Source organism: Eleginops maclovinus, chromosome 9 (genome assembly GCF_036324505.1).
Source record: "Eleginops maclovinus isolate JMC-PN-2008 ecotype Puerto Natales chromosome 9, JC_Emac_rtc_rv5, whole genome shotgun sequence".
In the NCBI taxonomy this organism is placed as follows: domain Eukaryota; kingdom Metazoa; phylum Chordata; class Actinopteri; order Perciformes; family Eleginopidae; genus Eleginops; species Eleginops maclovinus.
The window spans coordinates 25838487-25854757 of record NC_086357.1 but is presented as its reverse complement, the minus strand read 5'-3'; the positions used below and the strand labels follow the sequence as shown (position 1 = coordinate 25854757).

The following is a 16271-nucleotide window of genomic DNA, read 5'->3' as shown; positions in this document are numbered from 1 at the left end:
CAACAGAACAAAATGAAATAATAATAGTGCATTATAGTAGAGCTACAAATATGTTTTATGAAGTCAATTGTCTTGTATTTCTCATGTATTGATTCTTGTTAATATTATGTATCTTTCCATCTGTTGCTGAGTGAAAATGGTATATTGTAGACAGTATTTTCTTTATATTGTGTATTATTTAGATACTCTATTCTAGTGATATATGTCTTTTCTATTTTAATGTTGTATATATTTGCTGTTCATGTACATTTTTAGTGATAGATGGTAGATTCCGAGCCTATACCGTTGTCATCGAACACCCTGAACGCACCTTCTGTACAGTTTCTATAGAAACGGAACACAGCACAGGTCTGCTAGCTGAACACAGCATCGGGAATTTAGGATTACACTTTTTCATTTGGGCAGAAATGGTAAGTTAAAAACATCTGTTCAGTGTCTACTGTGTAAACACACTATCGGTTGTTTATATATTCAGCACTGTTTGGATATTAAACGCTTCAACTGACCCAAGCCGAAAGTGTTTGCTAACGGAAGCATAGCAAACATAGGCTAACAGTTAGCATAACAGTTAGCTTCACCAACCGTTAGACTCGATAAGGAGCTTTCTTTTGACAACTAATTAAAAGTCAAATCTATATTTACAACTATAATAATTGGCGGCAATAACACATCATTATAGCAATACATACCTGCAAAGTAACTAAAGGTATTAAATACATGTAATGGAGTAAAAGTAAAAGATGTATCTCTGAATTGTAGTGGAGTAGAAGTGCAAAGTAACAATACACTTGAAATACTCAAGTAATGTACAAGTCTGTCAAAATTTTACTCGACTACTCTACTTTAAAAAATCTACTTTAAACCACTGACTCTAAATGAAGTCAAATGTTTTTTTTTCTTTGTAATATGTTAATGCTAAATTGGGTGTTCCCAGTAAGCCCAGCTTGCATTGGTGAGCTGTTATTAACTGAGTACTTTTACTCAAGTAACGTCACTGTACACATTTGAAGATGCCAACTACAAATGCACACATGCATTGGACATACTGTACATTTAAATATACATACATATATATAATAGCAGCTAGGAACAAGCAGTGATGTTAAGTAATGCATTATATTTAATCAAGTACTGTACTTAAGTACAACATTGAGCGACTTAAGCACTTAAATATTTCGCTCTGTATTTCTACCCCACTACAATTCAAAGGTTAATAGTGTACTTGCATTACCTATTGGAACTCACGCAGTCTCCGCAAGTTGATGATCTAAATCAAAACACTGATAGAAGTTGGGATAAGGCAATAAAAATGTGACACACTTAAACATGGATCATCGTGAACAGATGAAATAAAGTTGAACTAAAGCACCTGTGAGAGGTTGTTAACACTGAAGCAGAACGTCCTCTGCAACAACTTTAGAGATGTTGTTGCAGAGGACACAGAAACTACTCTGTCATCTTTTGTCATTGACCATTTCAGTCTATTTCTTTAGACTTAGATGTACACAATGATCTTTGTGACAGCCTCATGTTTTAAAGTGACATCATGATCTGTGCTTAAGTAACTTCTGTGACCTTTTTAAAGCTCAGTTAGGGTTATTTGGGCCTTCTTGTTCCTCTGATGTGTTCTCTTTCCTTGACATTTTCAGGAGGAGCGCTATGCCTTTCTCACTGAATGGTACGACCCAACTGCAGCTCTGCTAAGAAGCTACCAACTCTTCTACTACCCACAAGACAACTCAGTGGAAATGGTGAGCATTCACTTCTGCTGATACTATTTATTTACATTCAATGTTACAGAGGCTGCTTCAAATTTCGTAGGCTTTTTTTTTATTTTCACAAATGATCTTTATCGTATATGGCTTGAATCCCAAGCGGACACATAACTAAACAATGTACAACATACATAACACACATCAGACGCAGTTCTGATTAAATACTTAACCAATGAGCAGGCAATTCCAAAAGATGTTGAGACTCAAAATTTGAATCACAGGATTTGTATTCCATTAATGTTTTTCTTTTTTCGTCAAACACTTTCCCAGCATTACAACCCAGGTTTATCCTCTTTGGGATATTTGTCATAGTCCATAGTTCAAATCCTGCTCATTTCTGCCGCTATATCATTTTATTAAATGACTGCATTTTTCTACTTTTCAGTTTGATGTTAAAAACCAGCGAATATTTTTGAAAAGGACCAAATATAAAGACCTCCATCAGGAAGACCTGTTCATCGGGAATCGAGTGAACGTGTTCTCACGGCAGCTTAATCTGATCGATTATGGAGATCAGTACACAGCGAACAAACTGGGCAGCAAGAAAGAGAGGTACTGCAGTCACACGCCTCACAGCTTTACATTACCTTGAAAAAAGGGTAATATATTTAATGATGGATTGCTCACAGACATTATTAGATTAGATTAGATTTGATATACTTTATTGATCCCACTGTTTTTTGTTTGACAGCAGCATGTAAAAAAGGCATTGCACATGAATGAGAAATATAATAAAGTAGATAAAAGACGGCCAGCTAAACATCAGAGCAGACTGGGCTCTGGTTTCAGACAGAGGGTGAGAAGAGGTGCTGCAGCACAGACAGTATGAGAGAAATAAAGAGCTTTTTGAACATTAAAGTAAGATAATATGTCACAGTAATGGCAAAGTCTAAATCTGAACCTGAAAATTAGCAGAATATGTCCTCTTTAAAAATGATTCATCTTGGTAAGCGTAAAACTTTGACTTTTATTGGCTTACATTTCTGGTTTGATCATTTTTTTATATTTCTCTCCATTTGCCAGAACTCTTGCTTTGATAAAGCCAGATGTTGTCACCAAGACCGGAGATGTCCTTGAGTTGATATACTCCTCCAACCTGATCGTGACTAAAGCTAAAATGACGACGCTAACATGGTGAGTACTTTTTGGAAAAACGTAAACAAATGTCTGTGTGTTTAAATGACTGTACACTGATTATACCTCAGTGTTGGTCACCTTTTATGATTTTCATACTGATCTCCACCTATGTGTCTGCATCTCCGCTGTCTAATATTACCTGCAATTCATATAGTGGAAGTGTGTGAGAGTCATGGAGGGAAACACAGGCTGTTTGGTGCCACACACACACACACACACACACACACACACACACACACACACACACACACACACACACACACACACACACACACACACACACACACACACACACACACACACACACACACACGCACGCACGAACAGATGGATGGATCTGCTTTCTCACACACATTAGGAACATATGGCGTTTCAAGGAGAAGACGAAGGCGCCATTAATCACCGTTTTATCAGCTGCTCAATCATGGGGAAAATATCATTTCACAACAATCTCAGATTAAGATAAGGAGTACTACGTGCCATCTTTACTTTTACATTTGATTATTAGGTATATTTTGCATGTAAATCCTGAGATACAAGTGAGAATTCTTGAAGTCTGATTGGATTAGGTTTCCTCCTGTGTTTATTAATTAAGAAAAGGTGAAAGAAAAAGATTTTGTCTCGATGATTTCTCTACTTTTTTTTTTATCTGGGACGTTTTTGTCTTTTTAACTGTGTCATTGTAATACCTCTTTCAGCCACAAGAGGCTGAAGTGCACCACCGGTCCACAGCAGGATCCTAAAGAGTCATGTCTTCTCCCCATTTAGTTTTGAATTGATGGTTAGCAAGTGATGTAGCATTAATGTCTTTCTTAATACGTTTCTTAGAAATATTATACTTTTTATATTCCCCCCAATTTTCATAGATTATTTTATCTTTTAAAAAGAACTTCAAATTATTATCCTTTTTTTTACTTGCACTTAAGTCAAAAACACAGAAAACGGTTTAGAGCAGACTTTAAAAATGTGTAAAATTATGACTTTTGGAGTGATGTACATTGATATATATATATCTTTTTAATTGATAATTAAGAAACCCATCTTTTACAGCACAAGATAGATTGATTGAATACTGAGGGCACCGCTTAAATGCAACCTCACCAATCTGCTTTATTTATTGAAGGAGAAATGAGAGTCAATTTTTCTATATATCTTTGGGTATTTTTTATAAATATTATACTTATTCAGTTTACATATTCTATTGAAATTAGGCTGTTCTTTCAAGGAAATTCCTCTGCAAAGCTAATTAAGTTCTTGATTAAGACAATTAGCACCAGTATGTAAGATTTGATCTCTGTTCAGAAACTTCTTTAGGACTTATTAGTTACACACCAATAAAATAGAGTTACCTATTTTTATGACTGATTAGTCTGACCTTATTCGCATCGCCAAGTCATAAAATACTGCCGGAAAAAGACTGTCTAAAGAAACTGTATTTAGTTTCAGTGCTTTGCTGTGATTAAAAATCAAATTTTCTGTCACAAACAATTACAAAGCTGAGAGCATAAGTGCTAAAAAAAAAATGTTTCTTTTAATTTCTTTCTTCTTATTGCGATCCAATTAATCAAAGTTAAAGTAAAAATTAAAGGAGAGGTGTTCGGATAATACAGACGTCTCGATAATACTTGAATTAAAATAGATTTGATCTTAGACTCTTTTTGTTTGTTTGTTGTGATATATATTTTTCAAACAGGTGTGCGGTTCAGTATTTGAAGACGTCTTCTGTGAAACCCTTTGGAAAAGGAAACCAAAATAACAAGTTAAGGTTTAAATCTTACACCAAAAAGGACCATCTCTACGGAGTTGACTTTTACTGTGGAAAGAGATGATTGAAATATGGTTGGCCTCAGTAATTGTCTTTGTAAGTAGTTTGGCAAGTGTCCAAAAACAATACCTCAGATTATGTGGCCATTTATTAACACCATGGTTTATTTATTTTTGCATTACAGGAGGCAAGCGGCAGACTTCTATGTGGAACATCAGTCAAAGCCTTTCTTCAAGTGAGTGCCTGTAAATGATTTCCCAGTTTTGAGCCAGCAGAGAACACTTCTGGTATCCGGCCACTATCATTAACAGGATGTGTGGAAATGATCCTAATGACATTGAAGTGACATTTGGACATATTTAAAGGGATAGTTTGGATGATGTAATATGAGGAAACTTTCCGCTGTCAGTGTGTCACCATGCATTTTCTGGAAACAGAAACAAAATGACTGGAGCGAAGCCAAGCAATGTACTGCTGTGGAACATCAGTTTCAGTGTACACTATATTAAACGTTTTTTCACCTTGCCATCAGACTCTGTTGAGTGCTGCTGTCCAAAAAACCAAGAAACGAGTCAGCAATTTACCACTTCCCGTCCCCTGGTCTCAAAGTCAACCTTTTTTTTGCGTGTGGTTTGGTTACAGGCCTGAAATCAGATCTGTGGTTGAGACGAGCTAGGCAGATTTTAAGATAAATACCCCACTCTGAACTTTTGAAGCTGTCACATCAATCTGAACATTAGCTGCTTTTAGCTTAGCGGTGAGGCCATGTGACTGGACTCAGCATCAAATTCAATGAATGTTATCCTGCTGAACCAAACACTGTGGATAAACCAGTGTGATGCTAACTTATGGGTTAGTCTACAAAAATACACCATCCCTGTTCCATACTCCCTGTAAAACAAACTCCATCAACCCACACCACATATTCTGGAAGGTAAAATGTCTGTTTTTGTTAATGGGGTCTGGCGGCTTTAAGAAGACGGTAGATAACGGCTTCAGTTCTCCTTTAGAAAGGGCTGTCTGACACCAAGGTAAAGCTGTGAAGATATTCTAAATAAAGCTTGTACTTTAATTAATATAGATTATTCTATGTGTTAAATACCTCCACAGCAGTATATCGCTTAGCTTCCTGTTGCTGCTCCTGTCAATTTTACAAACTGCATCTACTGCAGGTTATACATTGACTGTGTAAAAGTCACTACAACCAAACCCTCTTCAAAAGAATCTGTATTAATCCCTTTGAACACAGCTGGCCTCCTGCTGGTAGGAATTCCATTTTATCTGCTTTATTCCTTTGTCCTTGCTCATCGGTTTTTGCAGTAACCTTGTGCAGTTTGTGTCCTCTGGCCCCGTGGTTGCCATGGAGTTGATGGGTGATGAGGCCATATCAATATGGAGGAGGCTCCTGGGACCGGGGGACTCTGCTGTGGCTCGGAGAGAGGCTCCAGAGAGCGTACGAGCCAAGTTTGGAACAGATGGTGTCAAAAATGTTGGTCACGGCTCCGACTCGCTCGCCGCAGCAGCAAGAGTAAGAGTGTGAATTTAAAAGAGGTCCTCTAATGCTTTTTGGGTTCTCCCGTTCCTGTAGTGTGTTATATATGTGTTTGTGCATGTAAACGGTCTACAAAGGCCTAAATCCCTGTGTTCCCTCCAGAGGGAGTTTCTCTTCCACACACTCTCCCCCCCCCCCCCCCCCCTGCCTGAAACGCCTCCTTTGGACTGCTTTGTTTACTTCTGTAACATATTGACATCAATGTGTACACTTACACTCCTATTGGCTAGCGCTCCAACACATTGTACGTGATAGGCTAAGAACGGGTCCTCTATAAGCAGAGCCTGCCAGCTAACCAATCAGAGCAGACTGGGCTCTGGTTTCAGACAGAGGGTGAAAATAGGTGCTGCAGCACAGGCAGTATGAGAAACATAAAGAGCTTTCTGAACATTAAAGCATGGAGACATGTCCCAGTAGAGACAGTAAATATGAATATGAACCTGAAAATGAGCAGAACATATCCTCTCTAACCTGTTATATTTGATTCTGTTTGCTTTATTAGGAGCTTGAATTCTTTTTCCCATCAACAATTGGCCACGGACCCTCGAGTACAGCCATCTTTACAGACTGCACATGCTGCATCATCAAACCTCACGCCATATCAGAAGGTGGGGAACATTTCTATTTGCATTTAAATTATTATGGTCAGTGGTGTGTCTATATTTGTTTGTCTTTGTCCTTGTCTGTTTGTTTATGCATTACCAAACAGTGCACTGACATGTTTTCCTCTCTTTATTGGACGTTAGATTTACAAACAACAAGGCAGTATATATGACATATATTATTCCTTTCTATGACATTAAATGAAATACAAAAAAAGAACTGAAAAATTATTATAATAATAATATAAAATATATCATTAAAAAAAAATCTGCATGAAATAAAAAATAATAAAATAAACAATAGATAAAAGAAAATATCCACATTTTAAATGAAAGCTAAGTGCATTCAAACTGTGAACTGGTACAATCTTACACCACATTTTAAAGTAGGCCTGCCGTTTAACATTTTTAAGCTGATGATCATTTTCAGGATTATTGTTCATTTGTATAAAATCTCAAAAAATGTCCATCCCAGTTGCTGAAATCCTGGGTGATGTCTTTAAAGGTTTGCTTTGTCGGTCCAAAACCAAAACATATTCCATCTAATATAATATATTATTCAGATCAAAGCAGATAATGTCCGTATTTAAGACGCTGAAAGCAGCATTTAAAGACATAACTGCATGAAAGCATTCTTTTAACCATCAAAAAAGTTAGCAATTATTTTTCTGTTGTTCCACTTATCAATGCAGCTTTATTTTATACAAACATATTTTCAGGAAATTCCTTAAAAACACTTATAAAATGTGTGGGGTTCTCATGAAGTTGGCGTAACATTTTGCCATTTTGAGAGTTGTATTAAGCAACAGGCGTTTCTCCACTGACTCATATCTTCTTTCACGTGTGTCTGTAGATGTATTTCTGTCACACAAAAGGCGCTACATAGTTACCTCATTTAGCTTTTGTATTTTTCCAAATCCCTGCCCTGATCCCCGTTGGTGGAGCATGCCACTCGAGCTCTGACCTGTGAAATGTGAAATTCTTTGGACACAGCTGAAGTATTCAAACAGGAAGCTGTTGACTGAGTTGGAGGGTCGTTCTGCACACATAAGCCCAAACGCACAATAAACAAGCTCACCACGGTCCCTGATAAATGAATTTCATCTTTACTTCTGATTGGGTCTCTGCTACTCCTCAGTGGTCGTTCGCATGGTATCTGATCTGGACCAGGGTTATATCCAGTTTCCATGGTTATATTTGTGCTCTCTGGGCTGTGTTCTCTTCTCTATTTTTAGCCATGCTAACGGCATTTCTTTAAGGGTGGCGATGTAGGTCCGTCGGTGATTGACTTTGGAGATCCCCTGACTTTTCCATCTAGCGCCACCATCTGGTTGAAATGTCTATTTGTCCTGCAAAGATCGAATACCTTCATTTGTGACATTAAGCTTATGACAACTAGGAGAATGTGGTATGATACTTGCTTAGCATCAGCATTGTCCTTGTCAATGTCATTGTGAGCATGGAAGCATGTTGACGCACAGCCTGCTGGGATTTCTCCACCCTTTTGCTGTCGTTCACAAGGATTAAACGGCAATAAAAAGTTCAAAAATCTGTATTCTTGCTTTGTTAAGTCAGTATGCAAAACAAAAATAGCAAGTTACTTTTCAAATACTTGTTTTCTTAATTGAGTTTGGATCGATCAGGGCTACGCTAACGTTGTAGCTGCTTCATCAACTCATGAACGAACTATATTAAGCATAAATATACATATGGACATCAGCACATTGTTTAACGTTACATTATACAAACTCTCCAGCGTTTAAGATGTTTTTTTATTGAGGAAAGTTTCCACCAGATGAACAATATCAGATTCACCAGAAGATCCTCAGTGCTGATGGGCTGTCGCTGTGCAGTATCACAGAAAGATGTTCATTTCTCATTGGCTTGGTTTGTCATCGAACAACACTAAAAATCTGATTCACTGCTGGTGACAATACACAAATCATAAATGCTTAAATAAGTGACTGGATTATTTTGTTTTAACTGTATTTAACGAGGAAGTCCCTTGACATCTTAATCCCTTCTTTGAGTTGGACCTCGTAACGTCGTGTAAATCTTTAAAACTAAAATCAGAGAAACATGAGAACATTGCATTCTAGGAGGACGTTTCGTTTCCGAGACACATTTCCCTGCTTGCAATGTTTATTTAAAGAACATCACAAAGGAAGGAACGTAATTGAAATAACTCATCAGATATTAATGTGTTTCCAAAGGTTGCATTATCCCCTTAATTGCAGGACATTTTGACCCAATAACAAAGAATTCCTGTATGATAAGTACTGTGCGTGTGCCAGGATCCTGGTACTGTGCAGGCTGCTCGCTGTTATGAAACCCCGCCACACCTTAGTGGAACAAAGCCATGTTTAATGTTTCTTTTACTGCAGTTACACCTGTGCTTTTCCCTGCTAAGACGAGTTGAAATGTGTGCCGTGAGAAAGTGCCCATTTAAAAAGAAATGTGGACATGCTTTGTTTTGCTGCGGGGCATTGTTGAGCAACTGTTTAACCCTTCATCTGCTGCAGCATTTCATTCCTCCAAAACAGAGTGTGCATTGTATGAAGGGTGTGAAATTATACTAGTGGTAATTGCTGATGGTTATCATTACACCAGTTGTATTTTAATTTAGGCTCTGTCAGTGTATCAAGTATTACACAATCTCTACTTGTTGTTAAAGTAAGTTTTAGTTAAACCCACTTTAGGCCTGTATCCAAATAAGGGTTTGTGTAACCTTCAGCCCACAAGTTTATCTCTGCTCATTCTTGTTTGACGTTCCGAAAGATATTTGTTTACAACAGATTTTAAAGCAGGCTTTGCTGTCTACCCTATCTCTGCATGACAGTTATTTGCTCACAAAGACACAAATATGACCATTAACACACTTTTCGTTAACGATATTGTAGCTTATATGCTTTGATTTGCATTGAATATCACTCAGCAGCATGCATGGTTTACTGAATAGGCACACGGGGCACAGACACAAAACAACTACAGAGAGATACTAAATAAACTAAAAGAGGCACAGAAGAACAATGAAGACACAAAACTATCCCAGTAAGGCACAAAGCGACCACTAAGAGACACACAATGATCACGAGAAACACAAAACAAACTCAAAGAGACAAAACTACGGCAAAGGGACAGAACTTGAGCATGAGGACACACAAAACGACCGAAAAGAGACACAAAAGTACAATTAAGACATACAAAACAACCACGAAAAACACTTATTGACCTCAGAGATGCACAACAACAACAACAACAACAAAGAGATACTAATCGACCACAAAAAGATATTCAGACACTCGTGTTCACTTCAAGTTTCTCACGTGGTTATGGTCTCTCAGTCTGGGGTCTCGTTCCTAATGTGGGAGTGGTGGATGGGGGGGCCTCTGAGTGTCTGTGCCCAGGGGAGCATTGCCTCATAATAATCCGCCCTTGCTTATGAGCTACAAACTGCGCTACAGCTACGTGCGCCCGGCCCCGGCCAATCACAGCGCAGATAAGGCAAGTATAGTGGCTGAAAATGCACTCAGACATGACTGGAATAGAGAAGCTTCTGTTGCCAGGCACCCAGAATAGGATCTCCTAGCAACAGCACCAGCCGTTTTTGCGTGTGTGTCGATCCTCGGGGAGGGCACACAGGACTGGGGAGGTGATTACTTACCTAACACACACACACACACAGAGAGGAGAGAGAAATGTTTAGATTTATACCTACTCACTATCCTGGCTGACGGGAACATCGCCTACCTTTTCTATCAGGATGTCAGAGGGAGATAATGAGACTGGCGCCCTCGTTCAATTATGCGTGTCTGCAGCTGTGTGACCTTCACTGTCACCGCTGCACCTTTGTCACTGTGGATGTGACATTTCTTTTTTATAACAATCATGTACTGCGTCATTGATGAAAGGATGGGCTCTGTGTCTCGATCTGTTGACTTTCTCCTCTGCTCCTGCAGACAGGACATCTGTAAGACAATACCACTGTGCGTAGGAGACAGCACAATCTGAGGTCATTGCAACATTAGATACCTTTTCATAGGGGCACGATGACGGCTTCAAAGCACATTCAGTACCTAAATATGAAGAATAATGTAACTGTTTCACTTGAAAGGGAACCTCCAATCTGGACCCTTTTATCCCATGTTGTTCTATCTAGGTCTATGATAGGGACAACCATTTTTGAAATTGATCAGGCCGGAATGTGAAATTTTGTCAATGTACGTCCACTGAAAAAAGTTGTTGTTATAAATCAATGACATCATTATGGAAAGCAGGCAACAGAAGTCACCTTCAACATAATGTTACATAACATTCATGATTTAATAGGAGCAAGATGAAGACTTCAAAGCACATTCAGTACTTTGATTTGAGCAATACTCTGATCTAAACTGTTTTACGTGAAAGGAAACTTCCCATCTGTCTTTTTCTGTCCAAGCGTATAATAAGGACAACATATTTTGAAATTGGTTCAGAATACAGGCTGAAGTCATCAGTGTATGTCCTCTCAAAGTGAGCTTTGGCCGCTGATAGGCTCAGATTGTTGTTTTAAATGCCTGACATTATCATCATGAAAAGCAGAGCAACCTTCAACTTCACTAACCAAAAACATTACAGAATGAAATAAGTACAAGATAACATTCCTGTTTTAAATGGAGAAAGATGATGGCTTCAAAGCACATTCCTTACTTTAATATGAAGTATAAAGGAAATCTCCAACCTGAACCATGTTTTGGATCTCAGTGAATAATGGGGACAACCATTTTAGAAATTGGTCCAGTATTCCCCGAGCGTTGCAGCTGCCAAATAGGCTGAAATGTAATCCTCTTCCTCAATGTACGTCCGCTCAAGGCTCAGATTGTTGTTATAACTGTATGACAACAATATGAAAAGCAGTTGAATTGTTTGTACGTTTGCTCATGTAGTCTACACATGGTCTACATTTTCAGCCATAACATCGAAAATATTTTAGATACTAAGTCACACTGTACAAGCTTCCAAATGAGACTTGGAGTGGATCAAGTGAGAGACAGAAAGAATGTTGTTGTTGGTATAAACTCATTTTTATTGAACATACATTCATCAACACTACCTTTTTGACCCAAAACATTTCCATTAGGAGAAACCCGCTGCACTTTCAAAAAGGATGTAAATATACAAACACAAATGTGCCATCACACATGCAAATAGAGAAGCATCTTCACCAACTTGACAACACATGTGCATAATTTAGAAAACTCTTGGCAGTTGGCCAGGTTTCTTTGCACCAATAATCAAAAAAACATCAGAAATACAAATTCAAAGTTTGAAAATCACCAACGTTTCACTTTGAAATCCATCGCGTCGACCTTCATAGAAGATCTTTGGTTGGTTTCACATTGAAGTGTTTGTTGGAGCAATAAACACCTAGCTTGTCAATCCGTGTCAACTCGTAAAAGGTTGTAGATATGAACCCGGCTTTCATGTGTCCGCAGGTCTGACCGGGAAGATCCTGAACTCCATATCTGCAGCTGGATTTGAAATCTCGGCTCTCAGATGGTAAAACTTGAACCAATTATTCTCCTGTGCAGAAGTCTTATTAAGTCTGTCCCATTGTATGTGCTAAAGGTGTTGTATGATTGATAGGTTTAATACAGTGCCCATAGACAGCGGTGGAAAAAAACAATTAAGTAGTGAAAGGAGAAAAGTGCTGATACCACTGTGTAAAAATATTCCATTTCAAGCAACAGTACTGCACTGAGAATGGGGCCTAAGTGAAAGTATTTAAGAAAATGAGGCGTATATACTTAAAGTATCTGGAGGAAAAGTACTCATTGCAGAAAAACTCCAAAAGCAGCACATCGTCACATTTCTGAAGCTTGAACTGGGATTCAACTTAATTCATATTAACTCTCTGTTAACCCACTCATGGTTTTAGTGACTTATCTATAATGTTGGATGGTTTCATCTTTACCAAGTAATCTTATTTTAAAAGTATTGTGTGTCAAAATCTAGTATCTAAAGTAACTAGTAAATAAATCTATACATGTAATGCAGTAAAGTAAAAATATGTAGAAGTATAAAGTAGTATAAAATGAAAATACTTGGGTTAAGTATAAGCTATCTATCTATCTAAGTACCTCACATGTGAACTCGACTAAATGTACTTCGTTACTTACCGTTAATACTTATCCCAGCTGTCCTTGTGTAACCAATACGTGCACGGCATTGATTTCTGTGATCCGGCCTGACCTCATGATTGACCCGCTGCAGACAGCGACCTCTCTCACTGCATCCATCAGAAGTGAGGCCTATTCTAGGCCGTAGGACAGGAATAAATCAATGCCGGTTTTATCTGTGGAGCCACATTCAGAGCATGTTGTGCATTAATGGGAATAAAATAAAAAGGAATATTAAGAATTCATGCAGCGCCTTTGTTCCGCAGACAGGATTTCACAGCCTTGATGTTCCCAAGGAATGAGTCATTCTTTAGAGAAACAATCCAAGCAACGAATCAGAATACCTTAACTCGTCCCACGTTGTTACAGCGAGTAAAGAGCCAAAGATAGCTCGATATTAATTTAGAAGCATGCATACAATATGAAAGATAAAAGTAGAAGTTACACAATTTACAAAACACACATCCAGTTGCAGTAACAGTTACATAGCAGCAGGTGATAGTATTAACGCTGGAAGTTTATGTATTGCACACAAAGGGATTTAAGGTCTTTGAGTGCTTTATCAAGACCACATTTCCTCTTCCTCACAGTTTAACTTGGACCGGGCAAATGCAGAAGAATTTTCTGAAGTTTACAAAGGGGTTGTCACGGAGTATCCTGTGAGTATACACACACACACACACACACACACACACACACACACACACACTGCAAATCTCTTGCAAAGGAAGATCTCAACAGTGACAAAAATGTCACAGATTTGTTCTAAGTTGAGTCATTGTGTATTTATAAAGAAGCAACTACAGACAAGTGAGAACATAGAAGTAGTGTAGATATTTTCCTTCATGACTAAGCATCAGTTTTTAAAAAGTTTTTAAACCTCTAAAAATGTTTGAAAAAAGCTTCTATTTCTTCAAAAATAATAAAGCATTTTTTGATCTGAAGAACAAATAAGAAGAATACGTCTTGCCAGGATCATTTGTCTGAGTCACTCACTCTTTCCTCTTTAAAAACACGAATCAAAGAAGCAAAAAATATCCTGTTTTAAAATCAAAACCCCATCGAGAACACAGAGAGACAACATGATGTGTTTCAGACTCAGGAAAGCATGTTCTCACTTCCTTGAATATATTACCAGCACTATCAGTATATTTTTTAATTTCCTGTCTCCCTGCAGAGCATGGTGACTGAGCTGTGCTCCGGGCCCTGCATGGTGCTGGAGATCCATGGCAACGACACACCCAAGTCCTTCAGGGAGTTCTGTGGGCCCGCCGATCCAGTGAGTCAAACTATATTAACTCTTATAATTATAGCCCGAGACTTTTTAATAATAATAATAATAATAATAATAGATTACATTGAATTAAAGCAGTATCTTTGGACTCAAACGTAGCTAAACCATGTCATCATTTGGCATTTCAGGACTCTTAAAGAACTCCTTTTACTGGGAGTAATTCAGATAATTATGTATATTTAATATCCAATAATCACATTCTAGAAACAAACAATTAAGGCACAAGTGAGCACATCAACAGACCATATACTAGGTTTTTACCTGTTTATATTGAGCAAAATGTTTAGTTTCAAGCTCTGATTTCATTGAGGGAAGACAGATCGAGCTTTATTCATTTTCAAAATACTAAAGGATTGCGTCGTTGAGCAGCAGCAGGTTATAAACGCCTTGTACAAGAGTAAAAAGTATTGTACAAACAGTAAATATATACGTATGAACAGCAGAAAGACATGTCTAGAAAGTATCTATAGAATACACAGTATAAGCTATAAGGGGAAAAGTACGAATACACAATAACATACCATTAGAACTAAATCAAAACATAGAATGCAGTATACATTACACAGGTGTTGTTTTGATTTAAAAGGAAAGCTGGACATGAAAAGCAACACATCTTTGGTGATGAATTGGAGAAGTTGTTTCAGCCCTTTGCTCAGGGTACATCAGGAAGATCTGGGGCGAATGTGACTAGATAAAAGAGTGTGTGTGTGTGTGTGTGTGTGTGTGTGTGTGTGTGTGTGTGTGTGTGTGTGTGTGTGTGTGTGTGTGTGTGTGTGTGTGTGTGTGTGTGTGTGTGTGTGTGTGTGTGTGTGTGTGTGTGTGTGTGTGTGTGTGTGTGGAAGCAGGGCTGCAGGGCTGTGTATGATTAGACGCTCTGCCTCCACAGAAGTGAGCGACTGCACACCTGCACACGTTCTCTCTGGCTCAGCAGTCGCTCCACCTCCATGACTCAGCTGTAGCTGCTGTTCCAAATATCTACTGCTTTGTCGTTTCCTCTGTCTCTGTTTTTTTTTTGTTTCACTTTCTGTCCTCAGCCTCCAGCCCTCTAGGTCAGCAGGTTTCTGAGGTTGCAGCATTAAGAGGGTTGGTAATTGGCTAATGATTTCTGGGTCATGTGACACCATAGCTCATTGTTAAAATCCCATAATGTGAAAGACCTAATTCATAATAATATAATATAATGAAATATAAGTCATTCATTAATTGCTAGATGGTCATAATATCACATGTAGAATGTATGCAGCACTGTTCAATTCCCCACATTGTTTGATGTAGTTCAGACTTCTCCTTCAGCTTCTGTCGTGGATTTTTACCCTTCTTCCTCTTTAAAAACCTCCTCGCTTCAGACTGGAGTCCCCAACAGGGCGTTGTAGCTGTTTCGTAACTGCATGACCTCAGACTGACCTCGGTATTATCTGACCAAAAACCTAAACATTACCACCCCTTACTCTTCAGTGGATTTCAGTCATTTGATACAGGAGATAAATGGAAATTCACAGCAGCGGCGCTGAGAAAAAATGTCTTGTACCGAGGTCACGGAGGGGGCGTGTAACATTGTCCTGCTCGGGACCGAAGTACACCACGTTTTCTCTTGTAGCGCAGTGTGAGAAGACTTTCCCGGCGTCATTATCAGACTGACGGTTGGAGCCGACTGTTTGAAGAGGTCGGAAAGTCTAATAATAGCTAAGAGTCCACTGCTATTGATTATTTCCAGTTGATTTAATCTATAAACAACACATGACTGTCGCTGCATTGCTCCATTAGGTGACCTCAAAAGCACTTTCCTTACATGAGAGTTGTGAGAAAGCAATATTCCTGCACATGTAAACCTCAAAACTGCCAATTATACGACGCCGCTAATAGGCCTCATGTGTTCACACCTCCACACCGCGCTACAGTCATGAGATTGTGCTAGTCATGTGATGTGTCCTGATACCAGAGAGGACACACACACACACACACACACACACACACACACACACACACAC

General features: G+C 38.5%; 1 protein-coding gene across 1 annotated transcript in view; it reads left to right on the top strand.

Annotated features, from left to right (window-relative positions):
- The first annotated feature begins 311 nt into the window (after positions 1-311).
- The window catches only part of nme7 (NME/NM23 family member 7), a 22406-nt gene continuing 6446 nt past the window's right edge, over positions 312-16271 (top strand). Inside the window, exons 1-10 of the mRNA XM_063890809.1 lie at positions 312-410; positions 1650-1751; positions 2161-2327; positions 2799-2909; positions 4862-4912; positions 5998-6205; positions 6732-6837; positions 12306-12366; positions 13576-13648; positions 14167-14268. Of these exons, the coding sequence (XP_063746879.1) occupies positions 408-410; positions 1650-1751; positions 2161-2327; positions 2799-2909; positions 4862-4912; positions 5998-6205; positions 6732-6837; positions 12306-12366; positions 13576-13648; positions 14167-14268 (984 nt within the window). The 5' untranslated portion in view covers positions 312-407. The remainder of the gene's footprint in view (positions 411-1649; positions 1752-2160; positions 2328-2798; positions 2910-4861; positions 4913-5997; positions 6206-6731; positions 6838-12305; positions 12367-13575; positions 13649-14166; positions 14269-16271) is intronic.